The sequence below is a fragment of the Lutzomyia longipalpis genome, chromosome 2, assembly GCF_024334085.1.
Source record: "Lutzomyia longipalpis isolate SR_M1_2022 chromosome 2, ASM2433408v1".
Taxonomy (NCBI): Eukaryota; Metazoa; Arthropoda; class Insecta; order Diptera; family Psychodidae; genus Lutzomyia; species Lutzomyia longipalpis.
This window is the reverse complement of record NC_074708.1, coordinates 34708398-34731300: the sequence shown is the minus strand read 5'-3', so window position 1 is coordinate 34731300 and position 22903 is coordinate 34708398. Positions and strand designations below refer to the sequence as shown.

General features: G+C 34.6%; 3 protein-coding genes across 5 annotated transcripts in view; 1 reads left to right on the top strand and 2 right to left on the bottom strand.

Moving 5' to 3' along the window:
• LOC129790091 (protein dachsous) overlaps positions 1 to 4507 on the top strand; it is a 159869-nt gene extending 155362 nt beyond the window's left edge. For both annotated transcript variants that reach the window (XM_055827306.1, XM_055827307.1), the window contains one exon: positions 961 to 4507. In XM_055827306.1, the coding sequence (XP_055683281.1) occupies positions 961 to 3724 (2764 nt within the window). In that variant the 3' untranslated portion in view covers positions 3725 to 4507. The remainder of the gene's footprint in view (positions 1 to 960) is intronic.
• Positions 4090 to 9080, bottom strand: LOC129790260 (excitatory amino acid transporter 2-like). Its single transcript, XM_055827697.1, has 2 exons — positions 7645 to 9080; positions 4090 to 5331 (listed from the first exon to the last, which is right to left on the bottom strand). Exons 1-2 carry the CDS (start codon positions 8541 to 8543, stop codon positions 4845 to 4847), a joined length of 1386 nt encoding a protein of 461 aa, XP_055683672.1. The 5' UTR covers positions 8544 to 9080; the 3' UTR covers positions 4090 to 4844.
• On the bottom strand, positions 9080 to 22399 carry LOC129790228 (excitatory amino acid transporter). 2 transcript variants are annotated; one of them, XM_055827647.1, is made up of 6 exons: positions 21157 to 22399; positions 18640 to 18813; positions 15354 to 15687; positions 12010 to 12879; positions 10597 to 10708; positions 9080 to 10387 (listed from the first exon to the last, which is right to left on the bottom strand). In XM_055827647.1, exons 2-6 carry the CDS (start codon positions 18794 to 18796, stop codon positions 10256 to 10258), a joined length of 1605 nt encoding a protein of 534 aa, XP_055683622.1. In that variant the 5' UTR covers positions 18797 to 18813; positions 21157 to 22399; the 3' UTR covers positions 9080 to 10255. The 2 variants fall into 2 exon arrangements, with proteins under 2 accessions (XP_055683622.1, XP_055683620.1); XM_055827645.1 differs by lacking the exon at positions 21157 to 22399 and having other exon boundaries at positions 18640 to 19264.
• Positions 22400 to 22903: the final 504 nt, after the last annotated feature.

The following is a 22903-nucleotide window of genomic DNA, read 5'->3' as shown; positions in this document are numbered from 1 at the left end:
TCTTAGGTCAAATTTGATTGATCATTAATTGTTTGTCTAATTGAATTTAGATTGACTCAATATTGAATTGACACTATTGATATTGAGTCAATTTTAACTCAATCAATTCTTTGATCATGAATTGATCAAATATTGAAAAAATATTGTGATTCAAATTCTTCATCAATACCCAGTAAATAAATTAGTGAGTCAATAAAAGCTCAATCAATATTGACTGATTATTGATTGATCATTGATTGATCAATAATTGATAAATCAATTTAGTCTGCGAATCGACTGATCAATTATTATTGATCTATTGACCTATTATTGTTTATCAATCCGATTGATCAACTATTGGTCATCTATGCAGACCTATATTGACTCAATATTGACCTCAATAATTGATCAATGATTGACAAAATTTGTTTACTGGGTATGGTTGATCAAATCATGCCCTCTCCAATCATTAATCAATAAAACAATTTATTCTCAATTATTAATCAATTCATGCTCAATTATTGAACAATCAAACAATTGATGCTCAATCATTGATTATTCGGATTAATCACACAACCGTTGCGCAATCCTCAGTCAATCATAATTTTTATCAGCTGTCATTTTTTTTTTTAATTTCATCTTCCCAACAAAAAAAAACAACACAAGCGTGTTAAATTTAAAAATATTTTTTAATTAACAATTCAAAAAATCCTCAATTTTCACTCAATCTTTTCTCAATTTTTCCACTTTGTACTTTTTTCTAGTGATTGATAAATCACTGAGCACCTTATCTATTTGATTGATCATGAATTTAACAATTATGTCCTATCCATGAAATTGATCAAGAATTGAATAATTATGGTCTATCCATTAAATTGATTAATAATTGACCATTTATGCAGTGCCATATTGTTTCAGTATTAAGCAAAATGTGTCTACTTTATTAATTTGTGATTTTCTTCTATTTTTTTTTATCCACAGAGCAAGTGTTAAGGAGGACATTCCAAGGGGTTCTGTTGTCATACGCCTTTCACCCCCAGACCTTCTTGATGCCGATTTGCAGAGTCTGATGAATTTGGAAATTGTATCGGGAAATGATAATGGGACCTTTGAGATCACAAATCCCGGAGCTACGATCATTACGGTAAAGTCACTGGATCGCGAAGTAACTGATCTCTATCATTTGCGACTAATGATGAGCGAAAGGGGTATGCCAACGCGAAAAGATGACAACACAACAGCCATCAATGTCTTCATAACCGTTGATGATGCCAATGACAATGCACCGCTCTTCCAAGCTGCTCCCTATGAAGCTACAATAAGTGAAGCTGCATCCTTGAGGCATTCAATTGCCAAAATTCAAGCTCTCGACGCAGATTTGGAAAGTTCCCCGAATTCCGAGGTGGTGTACGACATAACAAGTGGCAATGATTCGGGCATGTTCACCATTGATTTGGTATCTGGAGTATTATTCGTCAACAATGAACTTGACTATGATTCAGGAGAGTCAGAGTACAACCTAGTCATAAGGGCATGTGACAGTGCTACGATGCCTCGATGTAGCCTCCAACCGTTCCACATTCAATTAACCGATGAGAATGACAACGAACCCAAATTCCCCGTGTCTGAATACCTTGAAATAGTTGGGGAGAATGAACCTGTGGGGGTGTCTGTCTTCACAGCTAGAGCCACAGATATTGATAAAGGTGTTTTCGGGCAGCTAAACTACACAATTGTATCGGCAGCAGCTAGTGGGTACTCAGACATTGATGAATCATGGAAGTTGTTTAAGGTGGACGCCGAAACGGGGGTTGTTAACACAAATGCTGTGTTTGACTATGAGCAGAAGAATCGGTATACATTTACAATCCGAGCAACGGATATTGGGGGAAAGGCAGCAAGTGCTCGTGTGAGAATTATGATTGAAAGTCGCGATGAGTTCAGTCCACAATTCACAGAGCGAACGTATCGTTTTGTCTTGGCTACACCATCATCGGGGCACCTCCCGGTTGGCTACATTGTGGGGCATGTTACAGCAACTGATCGCGATAAGGGTCCCGATGGGAGGGTTGTCTATCAACTCTCAACGCAACATCCGTACTTTAAGATGAATCGTACAACTGGAGCTGTGATGGTGAAGAAGAAACTCGACAATGCAGCCGCTGCTCTTGAAGCAGGTCGCGACATTAGCCTGGTGGTGACAGCAAGTTCAGGCCGACAGGGTTCACTGACGAATATGACAGTTGTGGAAATAGCTCTGGATCCCTTGGCTGATCCTGGTCTCAATATTGCATCAGCAACTGGAAGTTCAGGCGGATCTTCAGGTGGTAGTGGGTTAGCGGACTGGGCGCTGGGATTGCTAATATCACTTATCCTCGTGATTCTATCATTTGCCGCGGTCTTTGTCTTCCTCCACATGCGCAATCGTCGACACAAGCAAGTCACAAAGCCGAGCTTGAGTGCAGAAACTGTTGGCAATAGCAATTCGTACGTTGACCCTTCGGCTTTTGACACAATTCCAATACGTGGGAATACAAGTGGTGTCAGCAGTACGGGACAGTTTGCACCGCCAAAATATGATGAGATTCCTCCGTATGGACCGCATACGGGTAGTTCAAATTCCGGAGCACCTACTACATCCGAACTGTCGGGATCTGAGCAATCGGGATCAAGTGGTCGTGGAAGTGCTGAAGATGGAGATGATGGGGAAGATGAGGAAATCCGAATGATAAATGAGGGACCACTGCAGAGAGATACGGGATTGCACAGGGGGAATGATGTGGATGGGAGATTATCTGGGATTTCGGTGCAGAATACCCAGGAATACCTAGCACGGTTGGGTATTGTGGATAACCCTGCTGGAAATGGAGCTGGATCCACATCATCCAGGCATTGCTCGGAAAGTATAGGCCCTGGTAGTGCAAAGGATGCCATTTTGCATCACACCCTACCCATAGATAGTCTCCACAATATGTTCGATGAGGAACCCGGCGGGGAGTCGGATATAACAAATTTAATTTATGCTAAACTAAATGACGTTGGTGGTGGAAGTGATAGAGCAAGTAGTGCTGATGAAGCTGCAACAACAGCCGGGAGTATTGGGGCTGCTGTTGATCATGTGATGGTAATGGGAGGTTTTGGAGATGGTCCAGTTGTTGGGGGAGGGAATACGGGGCCAAGTATGAATGGATCCCTGAGTTCAATTGTACATAGTGAGGAGGAACTCACGGGCAGCTACAATTGGGACTATCTCCTCGATTGGGGACCGCAGTACCAGCCACTAGCGCATGTTTTCAGTGAAATTGCCCGGCTGAAGGATGACACACTGTCGGTACATAGTGGGAATAGTGGAGCTTCCAGTGCCAAAAGTAAAGGTTCCCTACAGCATGCGGCTAAGCACATCCCACCACCGTTGCTGACGAATGTTGCACCGAGAACCATAAATGCCATGCCGGTGCTGCCGAATCGAGGTCCGGGGCATCATTCTGTTCTCACGGCGCACCAATACCTCCTACCGAGATCCCCAATTAGTCATGATGCACCAGGTGGGGGATTTAGTACATCATCAGCCATGTCACCGAGCTTTTCACCATCCCTCAGTCCACTGGCCACGAGGTCACCCTCTATTTCGCCACACGTCAACTCGGGGCTTTCCACATCGCACCACATGGTGTCCCTGCCGCGGCATCAACCACAGCCAATACAGAGGAAGACACTCGATCCGGAAATGAGGGTACGGATCTGATTTATCCGGAGAGTGTCCTACACCCCCAAAAAGGCTGTGTTCTACAAACAAATTGTGTACCTACAATTTGTCCTGAGTTGTCGCATGAAGAAAACTTCCGCCCCCCATTAATTAGTTTTAATTAAATGGCATCTTGTGTTTCAGCAAGGTGCCAAAAATGTGTAAGAAAGATGTAGGTAGAGATTTGTAAGGTAAAACCTTCTAATAATGTGGACTGTGGCAGGGCAAAATAGGAATTATTAAATAGGAACAAATTGCATTAGGGGTAACTGCAAAGAAACATCCCTAAAATTAATAATGTATACTACCTATATATTTATTAGAATAACATCCTATAATGATGCACCTGCAGCAGCCCACTTACCCTAGATAAAACAAAGTACTAAAAAATTTTGTCATAAAGTCTTTTATATAAAATTAGTTTTGTAAATAACAATGTGCCTTTAATATGTAGATGATAAATATAAGTTAATTTAGCCCAACAAAATAGGATTCAATCAATTTTTTTTTCTTTTTGTGTATTTCATGTACATAATACAGTTAAGTCTCTCTGAGAAAGTAAAAGGAGATGAGAAATCTTCACGTTTTTTCCGGTAAAACCTGTGAGTATTAAATGTTTAAGAAGAAAATGAAGAAAATTCTTGTAAAAAGGAAATCTTTTATGAAGTTATAGAACTGAAATAAGACTGTGTAAAGCGTATTTAAAACGCCATAATAATTGGTCTCCGTGTGTAAATGTTATCTCTCTCAAGACAACTAAATGCATGTTGTTAATACAACCAAGTTAGTGGTTTTCAATTCTCGTAGCAATGCATTCATTTTGTGTAAAAAGAAATGAAAAGGTATTAACTCTTGGATAATTTCAATATTGATCACCGGGATTTGGCAGTAGAATGGAAACAGAGATAAAGTCTTATTTTACGTATGAAAAAAAAATCGGCAATTTTCTTAACATTTTGAAATCACGGCCAGTAGTTGGGCTATCTCTGTGACCTCACAAAAAAAAATCATCAAAATATTTTACAGTGAAGATTGAGCTAAAAGAAATGCAAAACAATGAATATTTTGTGAAGAAATCCCGAGAATTGTAGTTGAAATTGAATAAAAAATGAAGAAGAAATTAATTATTTGGTGTCTTTTCCACTGTCACCGTTTGAAGACTCATCACTTCATCCTCTGAATGTTCTTGTTCCCTCAATTCCTTTTTCGATAGATGCTCAACAATTGCAGCCGCATAGCAATCGCTGAGAATGTTGTTTGTTGTACGAATTCGATCTAAGAACCAATCTACGGTGAAAAGGAGCGTCATCTGATCAGCTGGAACATCGATCGTAGAGAGGATGATCATAATTAGAACTACAGCACCACTGGGAACACTCCCAATGGCCATTGAGAGGATCGTTGTGATAATCAGAAGGGTAATCAGTTCTCCCAATTTCAGCTCAATACCCTGCATTTGGGCCAAAAAAGCTGAAGATGTCACCATAAACATTGCAGCTCCATCCGTATTCATTGAGCATCCCAAAGGAAGGACAAACCTCGTGATTCGTGGATTGATCTTAACACGATCATTTAGTGTTCTCAGTGTTATCGGAAGTGTGGCAATTCTGAAAGGTAAGACAAAAAAATTGCTAATCATGTCTTGAGAAGAATTTCACAATGATGGAAGATCTTAGAACATCTCAAAGGTAATATTTGCTCAAAATAAAATTCTGCACATTTTTTTTGCCTAGTTACTCCTTGTTTGACAAAGAATTAAGAGAATTCATTTTATTTAATCTGAGCTTATTGTATGACGTTCACTTTCTCTACTGGGTCTCTTATCTTATCACTATTGTGTTTGCTTCAAGACGTCGATTTAAAAAGACAAGTTTAAAATAGCCTTTATAGAATAAAGAAAATTTTTGAAAAGCGAAAATACTAAATTTTAATCAATATTTAAATGATAAAAACAAGAAAATTTATTATTTTTTGTTACAATATTGACTTAAAATCGGTTTGAATACTTCTAAAAGAGGGTTAGTCATTCTAGTATGAATCAGTCCCCAAGGAGGTAACCAAATTTTGTTTTTAAATTATCGTAGGGCATTACTAAAGACTCAAGAAAATCGTGGTAATTTCCCAGAAAAGCGCTGGGAAATATACGAATTTTCACATTTTATGTCAAATCGGGTGCAAACTTCTTTGATTTTTTTCTTAATTTCTAGTTATTCTAGAAAATTCCTTTCTGTGCCATATGAAAGCTATTTAAAGGCCTAACAATATATATTTAAACCATTTTCCCACGGTGGAAAACTCGCGAGATTTTCCGGCATTGAACTTTTCTTTTGCTTCCCATTTCTCCAATATTGATCGTGACCAATTTTAAAATATCTCATTTTGTAGCATTTTTAATTATCTTTCATTTGGTATAACACTTGCCGGGGAAATCCACTGGGAAAACTCGCTACAGAATGATTTTCCAAAGCTAAGCAGGTTTTCGCGTTGGAGAAAAAGAGATGGCCAATTTTTTTCTAGGGGAATTCTTAGAACATTCTGGAAACATCAAAGAGGGGAAATTGCCTATCTCTTTTCTTCCAACGCGAAAACCTGCTTAGCTTTGGAAAATCATTCTGTAGCGAGTTTTCCCAGCGGATTTTCCCTGCAAGTGCTATACCAAATGAAAGATAATTAAAAATGCTACAAAATGAGATATTTTAAAATTGGTCACGATCAATATTGGAGAAATGGGAAGCAAAAGAAAAGTTCAATGCCGGAAAATCTCGCGAGTTTTCCACCGTAGGAAAGTGGTTTAAATATATATTTTTAGGCCATTAAATAGCTTTCATATGACACAGAAAAGAATTTTCTAGAATAACTAGAAATTAAGAAAAAAATCAAAAAAGTTTTCATCCGATTTGACATAAAATGTGAAAATTCGTATATTTCCCAGCGCTTTTCCGGGAAATGACCACGCTTTTCTTGAGTCTTTAGTAATGCCCTACGATAATTTAAAAACAAAATTTGGTTACCTCCTTGGGGACTGATTCATACTAGAATGACTAGCCTTCTTTCCTTAATTGTTGGACAAGTACCGAGTCAACGATATAGTCGCCACAGTGGGGTTTGCGATCAACCTTTGAAAAAAATGAGATTCTCGATCAAAAAGGTTTGACGAATAAAGCAAAAAGGTAGCTCATAAATCATTGACGATGCGATCATGTTCTAATCTCTTTTTCCCAACTTCAGCTATCAGAGCCCCTTAAGACCCCTTTTCAGCCCCTTCAGACTATTTTCAGAAGTTAAAAAAAAATTATTGTCCTGAAAATTTCATTTAAAAAAAATTAGGAAGTTTTCAAAAGTTGTAAGAAAACTTTAAACTTTAGTCACTTTAGTAAAAGAAACGCCAGAGGTTGCAAAATAAATAAAATAAAGTTCTCTAGCTGTGTCCTTGTTATTTTATAGAACGAATAAAATTGTTCTAATCATTTTTTCTTTATTTAAAGTACATTTTTCTTTCAAATCTTTTGTTCCTCGTACATCTACTCCTACTGTCAAATCTCAGGACATGAAAGACTAAAAATTTAAAAGAAAAAATAGAAAGAAGTAGGTACTTTGAAGAAAATAGAATAGAATCAAAGATTCTTTTGAAGTACCTAGATGTCTATTTCCTTAGAATTTTTTAAGATAATAATTTTCGTTTTATTTTTAGTTTATTTTCTTTTCATTCAGATGCTTTTGAATCAAAAATTATAAATAAATGAATAACAATAAAAAATGTTTTTTTTTATCAAACAGGGTTCGTCTTGTAAATAGACAGATAGATCGAAAGATCATCAACCACGATTTTTGCTATGATCGCAAATCCCACGCCACTCCGAAATGTTAAATAAATTAATACATTTTTCCTTCCCGTAAAAATTAAACAATTTCATACTCACGAGGAACACGTGGCGAATCCCGCGATCATGGGATCGAAGAGTTTCACATAGAATTTATATGGATTTTTCCTTGTAAAGACGTAGTAATATCCAGGCATAACAATCCACTGATAGAGTCCCTGTCCGATGCAAACTGTGAGAATGAACTTCCCCAGCTGAGCCATCACTACACTCAAATTTTGTACTTCGAGAATTTTTCCTGCAATTATACTGCAAACCCCAATGGGTGCCATCCACATTCCACCCCGGACAATCTTGAGTGATGCCTCGAGGACGCCTTGAAAGAAGGCAATTGCGGCCTTTCCTCGTTCCCCCAATGTTCCCAATATTCCACCAAGTATGAGGCAAAAGAAAACAATTCCCATGCTGTTGGTACCATCACGGTACCTAAGAGCTTTCTCTGGCGCATATGTGGTGTAGGTTTGTTGGAATGTTGCACGAAATAAATTGTCCGGAAGGAGATTCCGTCCGAGATCGAGAAAAGTGTCCAAAAGTTTAATTTCTGTCTTCCCACCAGCTTCTCTGGCATCACTCATGAGTTTCTTTGCCTCACTATCTACTCCGGGGCTTATGAGAACAACAAGGCAAATACCAATGGATACCGCGATAAAGGAACTACTTGCAAAGTAGATCAATGTTCTCAATGCAATCTTCCCATTTGCACCAACATTGAGACTTGCTGTTCCGTACACCAAACAAGAGATGAGGAGTGGTAGGATGACCATTTTAAGGAAGCGCATGAAGAGCTCCCCGGGATAGGAAATAATTTCACTGTAATCGGGACTAACATGAGCAGCTTTTAGGGAGAATCCCAAACCAACTCCAGCCACTACACCAATCATTGTTACGATCAACATTAAATTTTTTCTCATCCATGATTTTTTCCCTTCTTCACTCATCTTTGAAAATTATTTGAGAAAAATCACATCCAATTTGTAAGAATCTTCAATTGCAACTGACTGCCTTTGTGCCATTCTCAGTGAGAAATTTAGAATCTTTCTCAAAAATGAAATGTGTGAGCAAAGATGTGATTTATGACGGCATCATCTCAAAGTCATCTTATCATTCATACAGGAAAATATCAAGCGTGATAACACGAATCGCGTAAGATCTGAAAGATCAACATAATTAATGATAATAATTTACATTTTTGAGTCAATTTGAGATGCAACAATTACATTTCAGTGACACCATGTGCTACAAATATTTTCATTTTCTATCTCTGTCCTCAATGAACCTAATCTTGTTCTCGGGTGTAACCAGAAATCCATTCAAGGGGTTGTTTTAAAACAAAAAAAAATTGTTTTAATTAAAAGAGCTCTAAAAATTAATTAGAAATTTTCAGCGCTCTAAATGCCCACAAATAGCAAATATTCTCATTCCACATGTGCTTTAAAAACTTGAGGGACTTTCAAGTGCACAAAAACTCCCGGTGTAGTGTAATTTACATTTTTATTGCAGCTACATTTATCCAAGACATAAACATAAGTCTTATTTACTCAAGTTTTAATGGAGCTAAATGGAACCTAAATTATATTTTCTTTGGGATTAACAGAAATCAAAAGAAGAGAATACAGCTATTACAAATATATTTTTCCATTGTATTCTCACAAATGTTTTTTTTTTACATCTGTCTGCAGATTTTTCTTTAAATTTTTGGTTTCTCACTTTAGTCTCGCATCTAAAATCTAATCAGTCTAACAATTAATTTATTACAGCAAATTTTAATTCTTTTTTTTTTATACAATAATTCTCAATAAAACTTCTATGGTGGACATGCTTTGAGGAAAAAGGGTTTTGCTTTATGAGCAATTTATGTGTATATATTTCTTTTTCATTCATTTGCATAAAAGGTTAGACTAAAATGTGATCTAAAAAAATATTCTAAAAAAAATTACGTCTCATCGTGGAGTTGTCAAGAGAGGAGGATCCCTCAATTATATTCCCTGTTTCATCACGTGACTACGTGGGAGGATTTACATATAATATGGTAAGTTCTTTATTTTCTTTTCTTTTTTCTCATTTTTTTTCTTTTGATATTCTCTGAAGATGTTTCACTTCTCTAACAAAAAAAAACCCTTAATTTTAGGTAACATTTATATGTAATCTTCATATCACATGATAAAGTACTATAAACTACTGTAATATTTTTTCTTACTCTTTTAGGCTAAATATTTCTTTTTTTTTAGTATTGTTTTATGTCCTTTTTTTTATTTTTAAGAGATACTGTTGCTTTATTTTCTGAGCTTCTATTTGATCCTCAGAAAGGAAATACTTTTTTTTATTTTTTTAATATATTTTTTGGTATTTCTTTGATATTTGTTTTTGTAGATACTTTTATTTTTTGTGATGAAGGGTTTACCAATGGTCTTACCATTCGTCAGCCATACAATGAATGAATACTAATGTTAGAGAAAGTGAATATTATTTTGGGGGTAATTCAATGAGGGGTGAGTTTCTTCTTTTCTTTTTTCATTCTTATTTTGTGATTTTATCACAAAAAAAAGTTCCATCTCTCCATTTAAAATCTCCACATGTGGGACAATCCATTGAGATTTTGCAATTCAATCTGTGGCACGCCATCTTCTCGATCAATTGTGGGTACTTCCGTTCAGTTGCGACGCATTGCATGACCATTAGCCACAGCTGCCGGAATGTCAACAATCACGGAATCAGGTACTGAGCTTCGTCTATCCAAATCTGGATCGGTATCATTCATAATATGTCCATTTGGTACTTGTTCCTGCAATAAGAAAATTTCCCTTAATCAGCATCTTCTGAAGCATCCTCACGTGGACTACACACAAAAACAGAAAGTGGGATGTGTGTTGACAAAACAAAATAAAACAAAAAAAGTCGAACACAGAAAAACAAAAGAAAACCTTGTGATGTGTGTAAAATAAATGGGAGTGTAACGAAAAAATGCGGGTGTTGTTATAGTTCTGCGCTAACTTGATAGAGTGTGGCCGCATCCAGAGCCATGAGTTCCTTTCGTGATAGATGCTCAACTACAGCAGCAGCATAGCAATCACCCAGCATGTTGTTGGTTGTCCTTATGCGATCCCTGGAATAAATTAATTTAATTGGATGTATGAATAAAATTATTTAAATTTCTGATTTTTGATTTATATATTTTTTAATTAATTTTTTTAGTCTTTTTTTCGATTTTCGGGTTGGTCAGTAATTATGGGAAATCTACAGAAACAAATTGCTCAAGATGTAAAAAAATAAAATATCGTTTTTAAATATCTAGAATCATTCTTAAAACCCAAAAAAACTGAAATTTTAATCAATTTTGACTATTTCACGAGAATGCAAAACAATTTTAATTATTTTCTATCAAAATCTATCCAAAAATGGGTAAAAAAAAAACGCTTTAAGTTTCCATTAATCCGTAACTAATTAGATCATACCTTAAATTTATATAAAAAAAAACAAATTTCTGCAATGCATTGAGAGTTAACATTGAAATTAGTTTCATATACTTAATTCTTGATATAATTTTTTAACGAATAATTTTCATAAATTAGTTGAACCTTTTTGTTAATTTGTCGGCCATATCCTCCTCTAATTTGTCGATAAATTTTGTGGCATAAAAATATCTAATTTTCATATAAACGGAATGTATTCAGCCAAAATTCGGTTAACTGTTGAATGTTTTGGACAATTTTTACGTAAAAACTTCTTATTTTGTTAAAAGTTGATTAGATTCGCCTAAAAAATAGTTTTAGAATCGTTTGGGGAAAATTTCAAGAAAATCTGTTATAAGAATTGTTAAAAGACTTTGTGGAAATTTCAAACATTTTAATTCCATAATTTTTTGGCATTATGTTCTAATTTTAAAGAAAATCAATTAAATCCTATTCATTAATTTAAATTAACTCAGATTTTCCTTACAATGTACACTCGGAAAATTTTCTTTATCAACTTTGAGTGCATAGAAATAGCACAAAAAAAAAGTATTTAATTGTAGGGGAGACCGGGGTTAAAAAAGTCACTTAAGGGTTTAGAAAAAGCTCAAAATATCATATTTCCCAAACAGATAAAGCGAAATGTATAGCTCAATTCTTTAGGATATTTCTTGTGCTACAACACTTTCTCAGATCATTTTGTTCTATCTAGCTAGGAAATATGATATTTTAAGCTTTTTCCAAGCCCTTAAGTGACTTTATTAGCCCCGCCCTCCCCAATCAAAGTTCAATTAATTTAATTAAGGGAAGATTTTTAGACCTTTTGCAAATTCTCAAAAATTCTGATTAAAAAAATTGACTTTTGGATGATTTTGAAATCAAACTTCCCGGTAATTTAAAAAAAAATCCTGAGCATACCTAAGTTAGAAAACCATAAAATTAATATGATACTTACACAAACCAGTCGATGGCAAACAGGAGTGTCACATCTTGGACAGGAGCATCAATGGCAGAGAGCACAACCAAGAGGAGAACCAATGCTGCACTAGGAACACTGGCTGATGACATCGATGCAGCCGTTGATGAGAGGCAGACAGTAACGATCTCACCGAAGCCCAACTTCATCCCGCTCATCTGAGCAATGAAGATGGATGCGACGGAAATGAAGAGTGCTGTACCGTCCATGTTGATGTTGCACCCAATTGGCAATACGAAACGCGTCACCCGTGGATCCACTCTCAACTTCTCATTCATGCAGCGGAATGTGATGGGCAGGGCAGCTGCCGTGGATGCCGTAGCGAATGCTGTTAGCATTGGATTAATGAGGCCATAGTAGAACTTGAAGGGATTCTTCCGTAGGAAGACAAAATACACGAGTTGCATGATCACCAGCTGGTACAGGAAGACACCAATGACCACGGTTACAATGAACATGGCCAGCTGTGACATGACCAGCGTCAGATTGGAGACATCTAAGATCTTTCCAGCTATGACACTGCTTATGCCCAGAGGTGTGCACCACATTACGCCTGTCACCATACGCATGATTACTTCGAAGACGGCCGAGAAGAAGTCAATGACCACCTGACCACGTTCTCCAAGGGTGCCCAAAAGTGTCCCGAAGAGGAGGCAGAAGAACACGATGCCCAATGTATTTGTGCCAGGTCTGTACTTGATAACTCGCACCATTTCCGTCTCTGTCTCATCTGCGGTGTCTGTTACATTGAGTGCGGATTCATTGAGGCCCAGAGGATTGCTTTTTGGTACGTAGGCCGTATGAGCTTGCTGGAAAGCAGCTTGAAAGAGGTTGTCCGGAAAGACGTTTCTGTCGGCATAGAAGAAAAAGAAATTTATAGGTAAAGGTCATGATAGCAAGTTTAAGATTATTGTGACTCACAGCTGTGATTAAAATGAACCTACATATTTTTTTTTACAAAGTGACTTTTTGATAACAAAAATTGAAGGTAAATCCCTTCCTTAGAGATATGATCACAGAGTAACTTTCCACTTGATTATTCTCTCAGACACATTATGTATCGCTGGGCTTTATATAATAAATTTCAACTAAATATAATCAATCATTACGTTGTATACATTATATAAACTTCGTCACAATCAAAAACCCATTTTGGGTTATCATTGGGAAAGATAAAAATCATAGGTATAGTTAGTACATAAATAGCAAAGTATGTATCGACTGATAAGACGAAAAAGTTAATATCAATCAAAATGAGGTATTAAAATTATACGAATATCTTCAAATACACATCGCGTTCGTATCGATTTTCCGTCAAACAAACTTTTGATTTTGGCTTCTGAATGAATTCCTTCCAAGTGAGTTGGAGACTTTGACGGAATTGTATAAATATATTGACTCGCAGCCAAGTTTCACTTTGTGGTGTTGTTCGTGATTGATTGGGTTATTAATTAATTAAATAATATCAATATCTGTCGGTATATGCAAGTACATTAAGCCATAAAGGATTTTAGTAAATAAAATATAAAATTAACAACCAATAGAGGAATATTTACAACTAACTCTCTTGTCAAGAAAAATATATATATATAGAAATATTAGTTTTTTTCTTTCTCTTTGGCAATGTCACTAAATACAGCTTTATCAATAATTTTCCTAAAGAAAATTGTTGTCTTGCACTATTTGTAAGTTGGTATAATTTTATTAGTTTATTAGAGAAAATAATTTAGTTTCAGTTGATTTATTAAAAGAGCAAAAAATAACCAAAGAGCACGCCAAAATTATCTAACTTTTGGCACTCTCAAATTGTTGTTCCTTTCCCACGACATAGCTATTTCAGTTGATTTATAAAATCATATTTGGTGCTGAAATTAAACTATGTGAATAAGCATATAATTAAATTTTAAATGTTAACAAATTTTCAAGAAAAACAACGAGAAAAAACGAATACTGACTAATTAAGTGTCGCGCATTTAAAGAAAAAAACATCACAGCTTAAAAAAAAACTAACTAGGTATTTATTCTAGGCTCATCAGTAAACATATTTTCTTGTTTTAAGTATAGGCTTAGAATGTTATGAAAACAAAAATAGTTACAGAGACATTTTCTACCATTTGACCTACTTTAAATGGTTCGAGCGTGGTAAAATATTACATTAGATTCATGCAGTTTACCCATTAGATACCTATATCTATACATATCTACATGCATATACATATGTATAATATAATTTCAACTATTCGATATTCCAAAAAGATTTTTTTAGATTCCTTGTTATAGACTATTTTTAATCTGACATAAACGTGATAATACGCATAATATATTTGCAATAAATTTCATCCATGTGCTAAAAACTGTGCTTTCACGTGAGCTATCAGAGTCTTTTCATCGAATGCCGCATGACATCCACCAAAAATGTTATTTATAAAACATTTTCCTCTCTGTGGTTAAAATAGGATTTGTAAAACATTTAGTGTTTTTTTATTTTTATTTTGAGACAACAAGACGACTCAAATGTGAAAACTATGAACGTGAAAAAATTGTCGACAGACTGTTGTGCTATAATTAATATGTTGAGAAAATATAAAATTAGGACAATTACAAAAGAAAAGAAAAGCGTTTTTTTTGCTATGGAAATTTCACAATATTTGTTTTTAATTTTTAAAAATAATTCTTTTTAAAATCTTGATTTTTATTAAGTAAATGCTCTTTGTGATTTCACCTACATATACGACGAGCATTTTTCTGTCTTCTTTTAAATGTGAAACTGTACTGACCATAAAATACTTTTGCAAAATTCTTCTACAATATCTCCCAACGATTTATTGAGACATAAATTTCTGCACAAACTATTAAAGAATTTAAGAAATTACAATTAGGAATTAAAATACAATTTCAAACTTCAAGTGAAACTTACTCTGATTTATTTATACATTTATCTTTATATTTAAAAAAAACTGCATTTGTATATAATAAATAAAAAGCTTCAAATAAATTTAAAAGAATTTTTCATTGAACTTTGTTGCTTGAAGCCCCTCTTTAAACTTTATGCGTCTTCTAAAACCCATCAGGAATTTTATTTTAGTACATAATTTTATGTATTAATAAGTGTTACATCTTATATTCATATGAGAAAATGGCCTAATTTGGAGCTCTTAATGAAGAATTTTTTGAGAATAATTGAGGCATTAAATTAACTTTAAAATAATACCAAATTCAAGAATAATTGATTTTTAATTAATATCTTTTTTCCCACTCTATGCAACCCTCTAATGGTTCGAATTGGGCCGTGTTCCCTTAATTATTAAAGCAATTTAACTTACCGGCCAAGATCGAGAAGACTATCGAGAAGATTGACATTTTTATTGTCAGATGCACCGGAATACTCATTGTGAAGACCCTGGTCTCCAGGATGGATGAGAAGAACAAGGAAAATCCCAAGACAGGCATTGAAGAAGGATGTTGACGCGAAGTAGATGAGAGTCCTCAGAGCGATTTTTCCGTTCATGCGCGCATTGAGACTTGCTGAACCCGCAATAAGGCTCGAGATGATGAGAGGAAGAATCATGAGTTTGAGGACACGCATAAACAATTCACCCGGATAGGAAATCAACATGATGTAGTCTTTGCTAAGGTTGAGTGGCCTCAGACTGAAACCTACATTATATGTTGGAAGAGAAAGAAATTCATTTTCAATTTATTAATATTGATCATCATCATGCGAGAGACAACACTCTAATTGACCCAATGCGATAAAATGAAAATGTTAATAGGTTCACCGCGAATCATTCATTCTCAATTGAACTGCAATTTAATGTGTCATGTTGGACGCCCTTGAACTTGCAGATTACTCGAGGAAGCATGTGAAGAGGTTTTTTTTTCTTGTGCTAAATTATCTATTTAATTAAGTGTTTGCATGGCAACAACAACTATTTCCCTCAAACTTTGAATAAATATTGTAGTTGGTTTCGATATTTTACATAAATTTTCTTGCTAATCGTGACGCACAATATGCACCGGAATGGCTTACCGCGAAATATTTATGTATAGGTATACCCTCTATTCAATGTAAACTCGCTTCTAATTGGCTCATCGTCAAAATCCAATTTCCTCTTCATGCAACTTTCTCGTCAATTTTCACGCAAAGTATTTTCCATGTGCATTTTCCGCGTTTTCCATCCCATTGTCATGTTTTTGTGCCACACAAAATATATCTTATGACAGAAATACTCAACAATCTATCACTCATATGTGTATTCAATTAAAAAAAAATAATAGAGTTTTCCATTCATAAAAAGACATGTGATACAAGTTCAAGAGAGAATGCTTTATCAAACGACACATAAATTGCTGCATATCATGTGTCTAAATGTCTTCTCCATCAGAGAAGGATCTATAACTCCTGCAAATATAGGATAGAGCATTGAAGGTAAAAGCAAATGAATATTTCTTTCCACAGCGATGATTCTATTGGTTGATAAAATTAATTCATTGCGTGGAAGATATCCCAGCTACAGAATTAATTGCTGAGTTGAGAGGAAGATAACCCTCTGTGAATTATTAAATTTCACCCCATTGATTTTAGTATTTGTCAAGCATTTATATTTCATTTGAAGAAAAAAAAGGCGTGAATCAATTAATAGCCACCATAGACTTGGATGGTCTATTAAAGTTTATGGTTGACATGAACTTCTGTAGGGTACGGCACATCTCTAATTTACAATATTCCATTAATCATAGAGAAAATAAATGAAAATTAAAATTTTTGATAGAGAAAAAACTCAAATGTAGTGCGAATTTCCGAACTTTCAGAATGGGTAGATTCTAATCTGAAACGCAGCTTTCCTTTATGATTTTTCATCCAGTACAAGAAAGTACAAGAAAGGATTTTCCTTTCTTGTAAATTTTTGTGGAAAATATTGGTGCTTTTGTGCGTATGTTGGGAGATTTCGACATCACACACATTCATAAAAAAAATAATTTGGAGAAAAATCATAAAGAAAATCTGCGTTTCAGATCAGAATCTACCCACTCAGACATCACATTACTTCTTTATAAATCTAATTTTTGCAACGCAGTATGACTATACAAAAAAAATGGATATAATTTAAACAACCTCATCAAAATTAACTATCTGTGAAATGAAATTTATTTTTATTCAAGTAATATCCTGATTAGAAATCTTAAAAAATGTTTTTTAAGATAAATAAAATTTTACAAAATCATTTTACATTATCTTATCATATTGAAAAATTCCATTGATTTACAGTGAGGTCGTATCATGATTCAAGAACTTTTAAATTTGGCTTATGACGTATACCTAAAGTACACGAAATGTAGGTATTTCGACATTGAAATAACATCAACATATCTCTAAAATAAAAATTTAACATTTTGGTGTGAAAGTATTAGATACATATATTTTTTTTCTTAAAAATTTATCTAATCAATTTGAATAAAGGCATTTTCACATTGATTTAGGTATCAATTAAGCGAACGCAATTGCGCACATTTTCATTGTTTGAAAGAAATTTCAAATGTTTATTACATCTTTATTGAGATATAATTTCAGGAAAATATAATATAGGTAGCTCTTACAGTGAAATAAATTGGTGTATCGAGACAAATTACAGTGAAATACCTAAGCTACATAAGTATTAATTCACGTGCCTATTTAGGAGTATGTTTTTTTTCCTAAAATTTCCATCGTATTATTTAATCCAACACAATGGTATTGATTTCAGCTCATCCTGTTACTCAGCCGAACCCTCTGCTTAACCCTTTGTATTTACCCATGAATATTCCACCCCTTTCGTAATAAGTTTTTATTTTAAATTGATTTAGACTATGTATGTAGTCTCATTTGGTATTTGCACAGGGTTGTTTGGCTTTCGCCCAACAAAACTGCATGGATGACAAATCGATGAAAATTTTCCAGCTACACTCTCTTTGAGTTTGGGAGATTGTGCAGCCCCTCCTTTTCTCCATTTCTCTCTCTCTCTCTGACATTTTTTTAAGCGAATGCACCGAGAGAAGAAAATGTGCATTGTGTAAAAATACATATGAGGTGGATGAGGTGTGCAAAATGGAAAATAGAAAATAGAAAGAAAATTCCTTGGTCTGTAATTAAATGATTTCTATTCAATGGAAAATAGAGGAAGTTTATGCAAATTAACCCTTTAAGGTCCGCGATCAATCTAGCGAGCTGATTGAACTAAAAATAATTTTTATGAGTTCCTTTGAGCTCAAATAAGTAATTTTTTGCAAAAAATCCCAACTCAAAAATTTTCAGTTTTTCGTCCTTCCTGATCCTGTGAGTCCTTGGTGATGTCCTTTCGTAGTCATAAAATGATCAGGGATTATAAAGACATAATCTTGTATTAATTTAGACTTAATATTCATAAAATAACTATACAAAATGAAACATTTTCAAAATCGAGCCTTTGGGTCAGCGTATGACCCAATGGACCTTAAAGGGTTAATGACGAATGGGTTTCCCTATATATTTATCGCAAAGGGGGTTGTTACATATACATATACATATATATATATATATATTTTTTTTTTAATGTTGTAAAGGGAAAATTAATTAAAAGGAAAAACACTTACCCACAACAATACCAAAGATGACCCCGGAAAGTGTAACGAGGAGCATCATATTCTCACTGATCCACCTTCGGATGCCAGCGAGATCCGTTGGGGTGTGACATCGCTCCTTGGTTTCTCCAGTGCAATCGTCGTCTCCATTCTGCAAAGTGGGTCCCATTTTGGCGAAGAAGTAATCTGAAAATCGTCCAGACTGGTCCATTACTATCTGTGTGGACAAATGGGGTAGTTTGCACGGTGAGCAACGGTGGTTAAAGAACTTGGCTCCGTTTTTGAAGTGTTTACTGAGCTGTTGTCCACCGTAAGATTTTCAGTCGACTACCTCCTCCCTTTCTATGCACCCCCAACTACGCCGTGAGATAACGGGATTATTATTTTCCTTTTGGAAAATTTTCAAGAAAAAAAGCACAGCACAACTGCTTTATAGGTGCACTGTGTGGAAAAATCTTCCTTGTTTATCACTAAATCACCCCACAAGCGCGGTAAAAATCAACGCCTGAGCTTAATTGTTCAGAAAAATCCAGCATAAAATTATTTATGCATAAATTCCAACTCTCAGCCACTTGACAAGGCAGAAAGAGTGCACAAGAGCGTGTTTACGCCGAAGCAGATGAAAATAAACTGAACCGATGAATTTCACGGCCTGCAAATCAAACTGCTCCCGAGAGCGTATCGATTTTTCGCACTGGAGACAACGAAGGAAATACCCGAAGAGCCCCAAGCCCCGTGACTGTCATTTCTCATATGATTCTGCTCAGCACTATGCTAACTAGCATCCACCGTTCCACACATCGCAACATCAATTGCAAAATCACTATGATGGGCATAATTTTCAACCAATAACTTCAACCCCCGCCATGTAGAACGAGCCGCAAGAGCAATTTTCTTTATACATTCTTCAATCCCCATGAAACTCTCAAAAACCCGTTGAAAGCTCCTGAACCCCCTGAACCCCAATGAACCCATTATATTTTTCTTCTTTCAATTCCGCTTTGGCCATGAAAATGTTAATCACCCCTCTGTTGTGGCTTTTAGGCTGAAAGCTTCCAATAATGGAGCTTTAATTGACTATATAGACCACTATTGCATATTGGTGACAATTGGGCATCTCCGGTTTAGTTTTATTTCGTTTTAGGTTTGGCTTTAAGCAATACTTTATGCCATAGAGGAACTTGGGGTAAAAGATTGAATTATGAAAATAAGAAAAATTAATATTTCGAAAATTTCTGAAAGCTGAGCTTTTTCTTTATTTCGAGGAGTAGGTACACCTTGTACTCTTTTATAGACTGAAAATGCATTTTTATTGTTAAAGTAGAAAAAAAAATCTTCGTAGACAAAGTATTAGTTCGGAAAATTTGCTATAAGATAGTCTCCATGGGTAAACAAATATTTTCTCGGTACTCATGAAAAATTTTCTCCCAAAAGTTGTAAATTTTTATCTCAGATTTTTCTATATTCAGAAAATATAATGTAATTTTCAAAATATTCTGAATTACTCTTTCATAAATTGCCTAGAGATATTTGAAAATCAAAAAAGAAATCTAAATATGTGCTTCAAATTCCTTGTTAATTTTTTTCGTATATCCCCGATATATAGAGAAGCAATTGTGCTGAAAGATTAGAAATTTATATAAAAAATAGTTCTTTGAACACTATTATATACCTTTTGGTGTTAATACAGAGTTCAGGACAGAGTTTAAAAATACCAAAAAAAATTTCCATGCATTATATAAGCATTAATAAATTATAATATTAGTCAAAAAGTAATCAAGAGATTAATAAAATTCAGATAAAATAAGTATGCTTTGAATGATTTACACAACATTATAAAAGAATGGCATCATGAGATAAGCAAATCAAGAATAGAATGATGAGATATTGGAATAGATCAAACACTCATTTGGAAATTTTTGTAGCATAACCCTCCTTGGCATTGAATATTAAAAAAAAACATTTTAGGTAGGTATTAAAAAGCTCAACTAATATTTACTTTTTATTTTAACAATGTTTTTCTTGAAGTTGAAATCAGTTTGGTTATTTCCATTTGTCAATGGAAATTGTAATATTCGAATATGTGTTCTATTTTTTCATCAATTATGGCGTGATAGAGAAATACCTCTTTCAACACCAACTTAAATAAATGGATACGTACGCGTGTCACTTTTGTTACACATAACATCGCACAAACAAAATACTTAGAACTCTAAGCGAACTTTGCGATCTTCACAATCACTGCTATACCACACTTATCATTCGGCAAAATTCTTAGAGGGTGCATCATAAAATATTCTAATGGTATTTAGTTTGTGAATAACATGGCGCATATACCTATTCCTATGTTATATATAAATGGATTTACTTATTCAATGCCTCAAGGAAGAGATGTCAGATTTTAATTACAATCTTGACCCTGTCCCCAAACACACGGTTCACGTGAGTTTGAAATTATCCCAAAAGACAGCCAAGATGCATTATAAATCTAAAGACGTGTACACATAAGACGTTAGCGAATAAACTCACCTCAAAATTCCTTGTTGAAAATAAAATCAAAATCCGAATGTTGTGCTGTGTTGACTAATTTTCACTCTCTGCTCTAAGAGCATTACGGCCTACGAGGAAAATTCACAAAAATGTTCTTCTGGATATCCGCGGACAGCAATGAACGTCACTCGCGTATTTTGTCTTTTCAATAACATATATCTTTGGGTCTGCCAATAGATTATGCAATAAGTCACCCCTTGAGCTTTACACAGAACTTTTTTTTTTGGATTTACAAAAGTCCAAATTGATAGACAGAGCACAGGTTTGAAATGTAGAATGGCTCGTTCTTTTAAAGGCTGTGCGTGACACTCAATTTTGGCACACAAGCCAATCAATTAAATCCCCAAAATTTGGCGGAAAATCTCTTTTTGTGCCAAAATCACTTTGTATTTGTAGTAATTATAATAAAACTTTAACACTATTCTGGCTCATTTCATAAAAAAAGATCACAATTCCCGAAATATCTATTGATTTAATTGATAAACAATTAATCATTCTGACCTAATTAAAATTCAATTCTTGATGTTTTTCACTTTTGCTTTCACTTTTTTTTGTACAATTTAAACTGTTTAAGTTAACAGAACTTTCAATATATAGGATTTTTGGGAGGTTTGATCAGAAAGCTCAATTAATGGAATTAATTTTTATATTTACCCTCAATAAATTTCCTATAAACACACCACAGAAGGAACACTATTCTCACACGACTGACAAACTGTAAAAGCTTTCTTAGAATATTTTCTCGTGATCACACCTAAGGAATCTCTGTCCAATTGTGCGTAATTTAGCGACGGCAATGTGTATAGGAGTTGCACAATAAAATGAGCACAGCAATCATCAATCACCCACAATGATGTCTCATTTAATCCACGGAATCGCTATTAAATTGGCCAGTAGAGTGGGAAGCATCTGAATGATCAGTTTCGTTGAGATTATGCCTCCACGTGGCAGGAAAAGTTCCTGCGACGAAAACTCTTTTCCGATGGAAGATCACTTTCAAATTGACTAGTATCGATCGTTTTCGCACGGTTCTCATTAGAATTTTTGGCAAAGGAAAACTTTTATATAATAAAATTTATGTGCAATATATAGAAAATGATCACTATATTGAACTATGTAGCTGTGATTTTGTTGGCTATGCACGAGACACCTCTTTGAGAGCTGCAGACTCACTGCTCGTGCAAAGATTTCCGACAGACACTTTTGCCTGTGGCACACGTTAAAAATATCCCTCAATTTCAATCCACTGCGCTTCTTCTCCAAGTCATGCCTTATTATTAAGAATCTGCAGTGTATGCAATTCACAAATGAATTGATCCGTCCCTATACTTTGTGCACGCACGTGGGCAAATTAGATAGAATTGTTTAGAATTATTTTACTTTATTAGAAGTCCTATTCAAAGAATAATATTTTTTTAATTTTTCGATAAGTTCTTTTCCAACCGAGATATGCTTAACATTTTTTTTATAGTCTGATTTAGAAATTATCTAGAAAAGTTAAATTTTACCAAAATTCTTAAAAATTTCGTCCAAAAGTTTTTAATCATTTTTTAACCAAATAATTCTACTTAAGTTTCTTACGCTTTATGCTAATTTTTTTCTAAATCAGGCTTTAGTTTTTAAGCAAGGCTTAAGTTTCTTAGGACCTACTAAAATTGGTTAAGACATTGGGAAATAAATCGAAAACTTTAACAAAAAAAAAAACACAAAATTGCTCATGTTAGGA

Excerpts from the sequence above, each read along its gene's own strand:
- LOC129790260 (XM_055827697.1), bottom strand. The coding sequence starts at position 8,543 with ATGAGTGAAGAAGGGAAAAAATCATGGATGAGAAAAAATTTAATGTTG. Across the intron at positions 5,332-7,644 it reads GGATTCGCCACGTGTTCCTC|AATTGCCACACTTCCGATAA; the intron begins GTGAGTATGAAA and ends CTTACCTTTCAG.
- LOC129790228 (XM_055827645.1), bottom strand. The coding sequence starts at position 18,838 with ATGGACCAGTCTGGACGATTTTCAGATTACTTCTTCGCCAAAATGGGA. Across the intron at positions 12,880-15,353 it reads AGTCTTCTCGATCTTGGCCG|AAACGTCTTTCCGGACAACC; the intron begins GTAAGTTAAATT and ends CTATGCCGACAG. Across the intron at positions 10,709-12,009 it reads TTTGCCATCGACTGGTTTGT|GGATCGCATAAGGACAACCA; the intron begins GTAAGTATCATA and ends AATTTATTCCAG.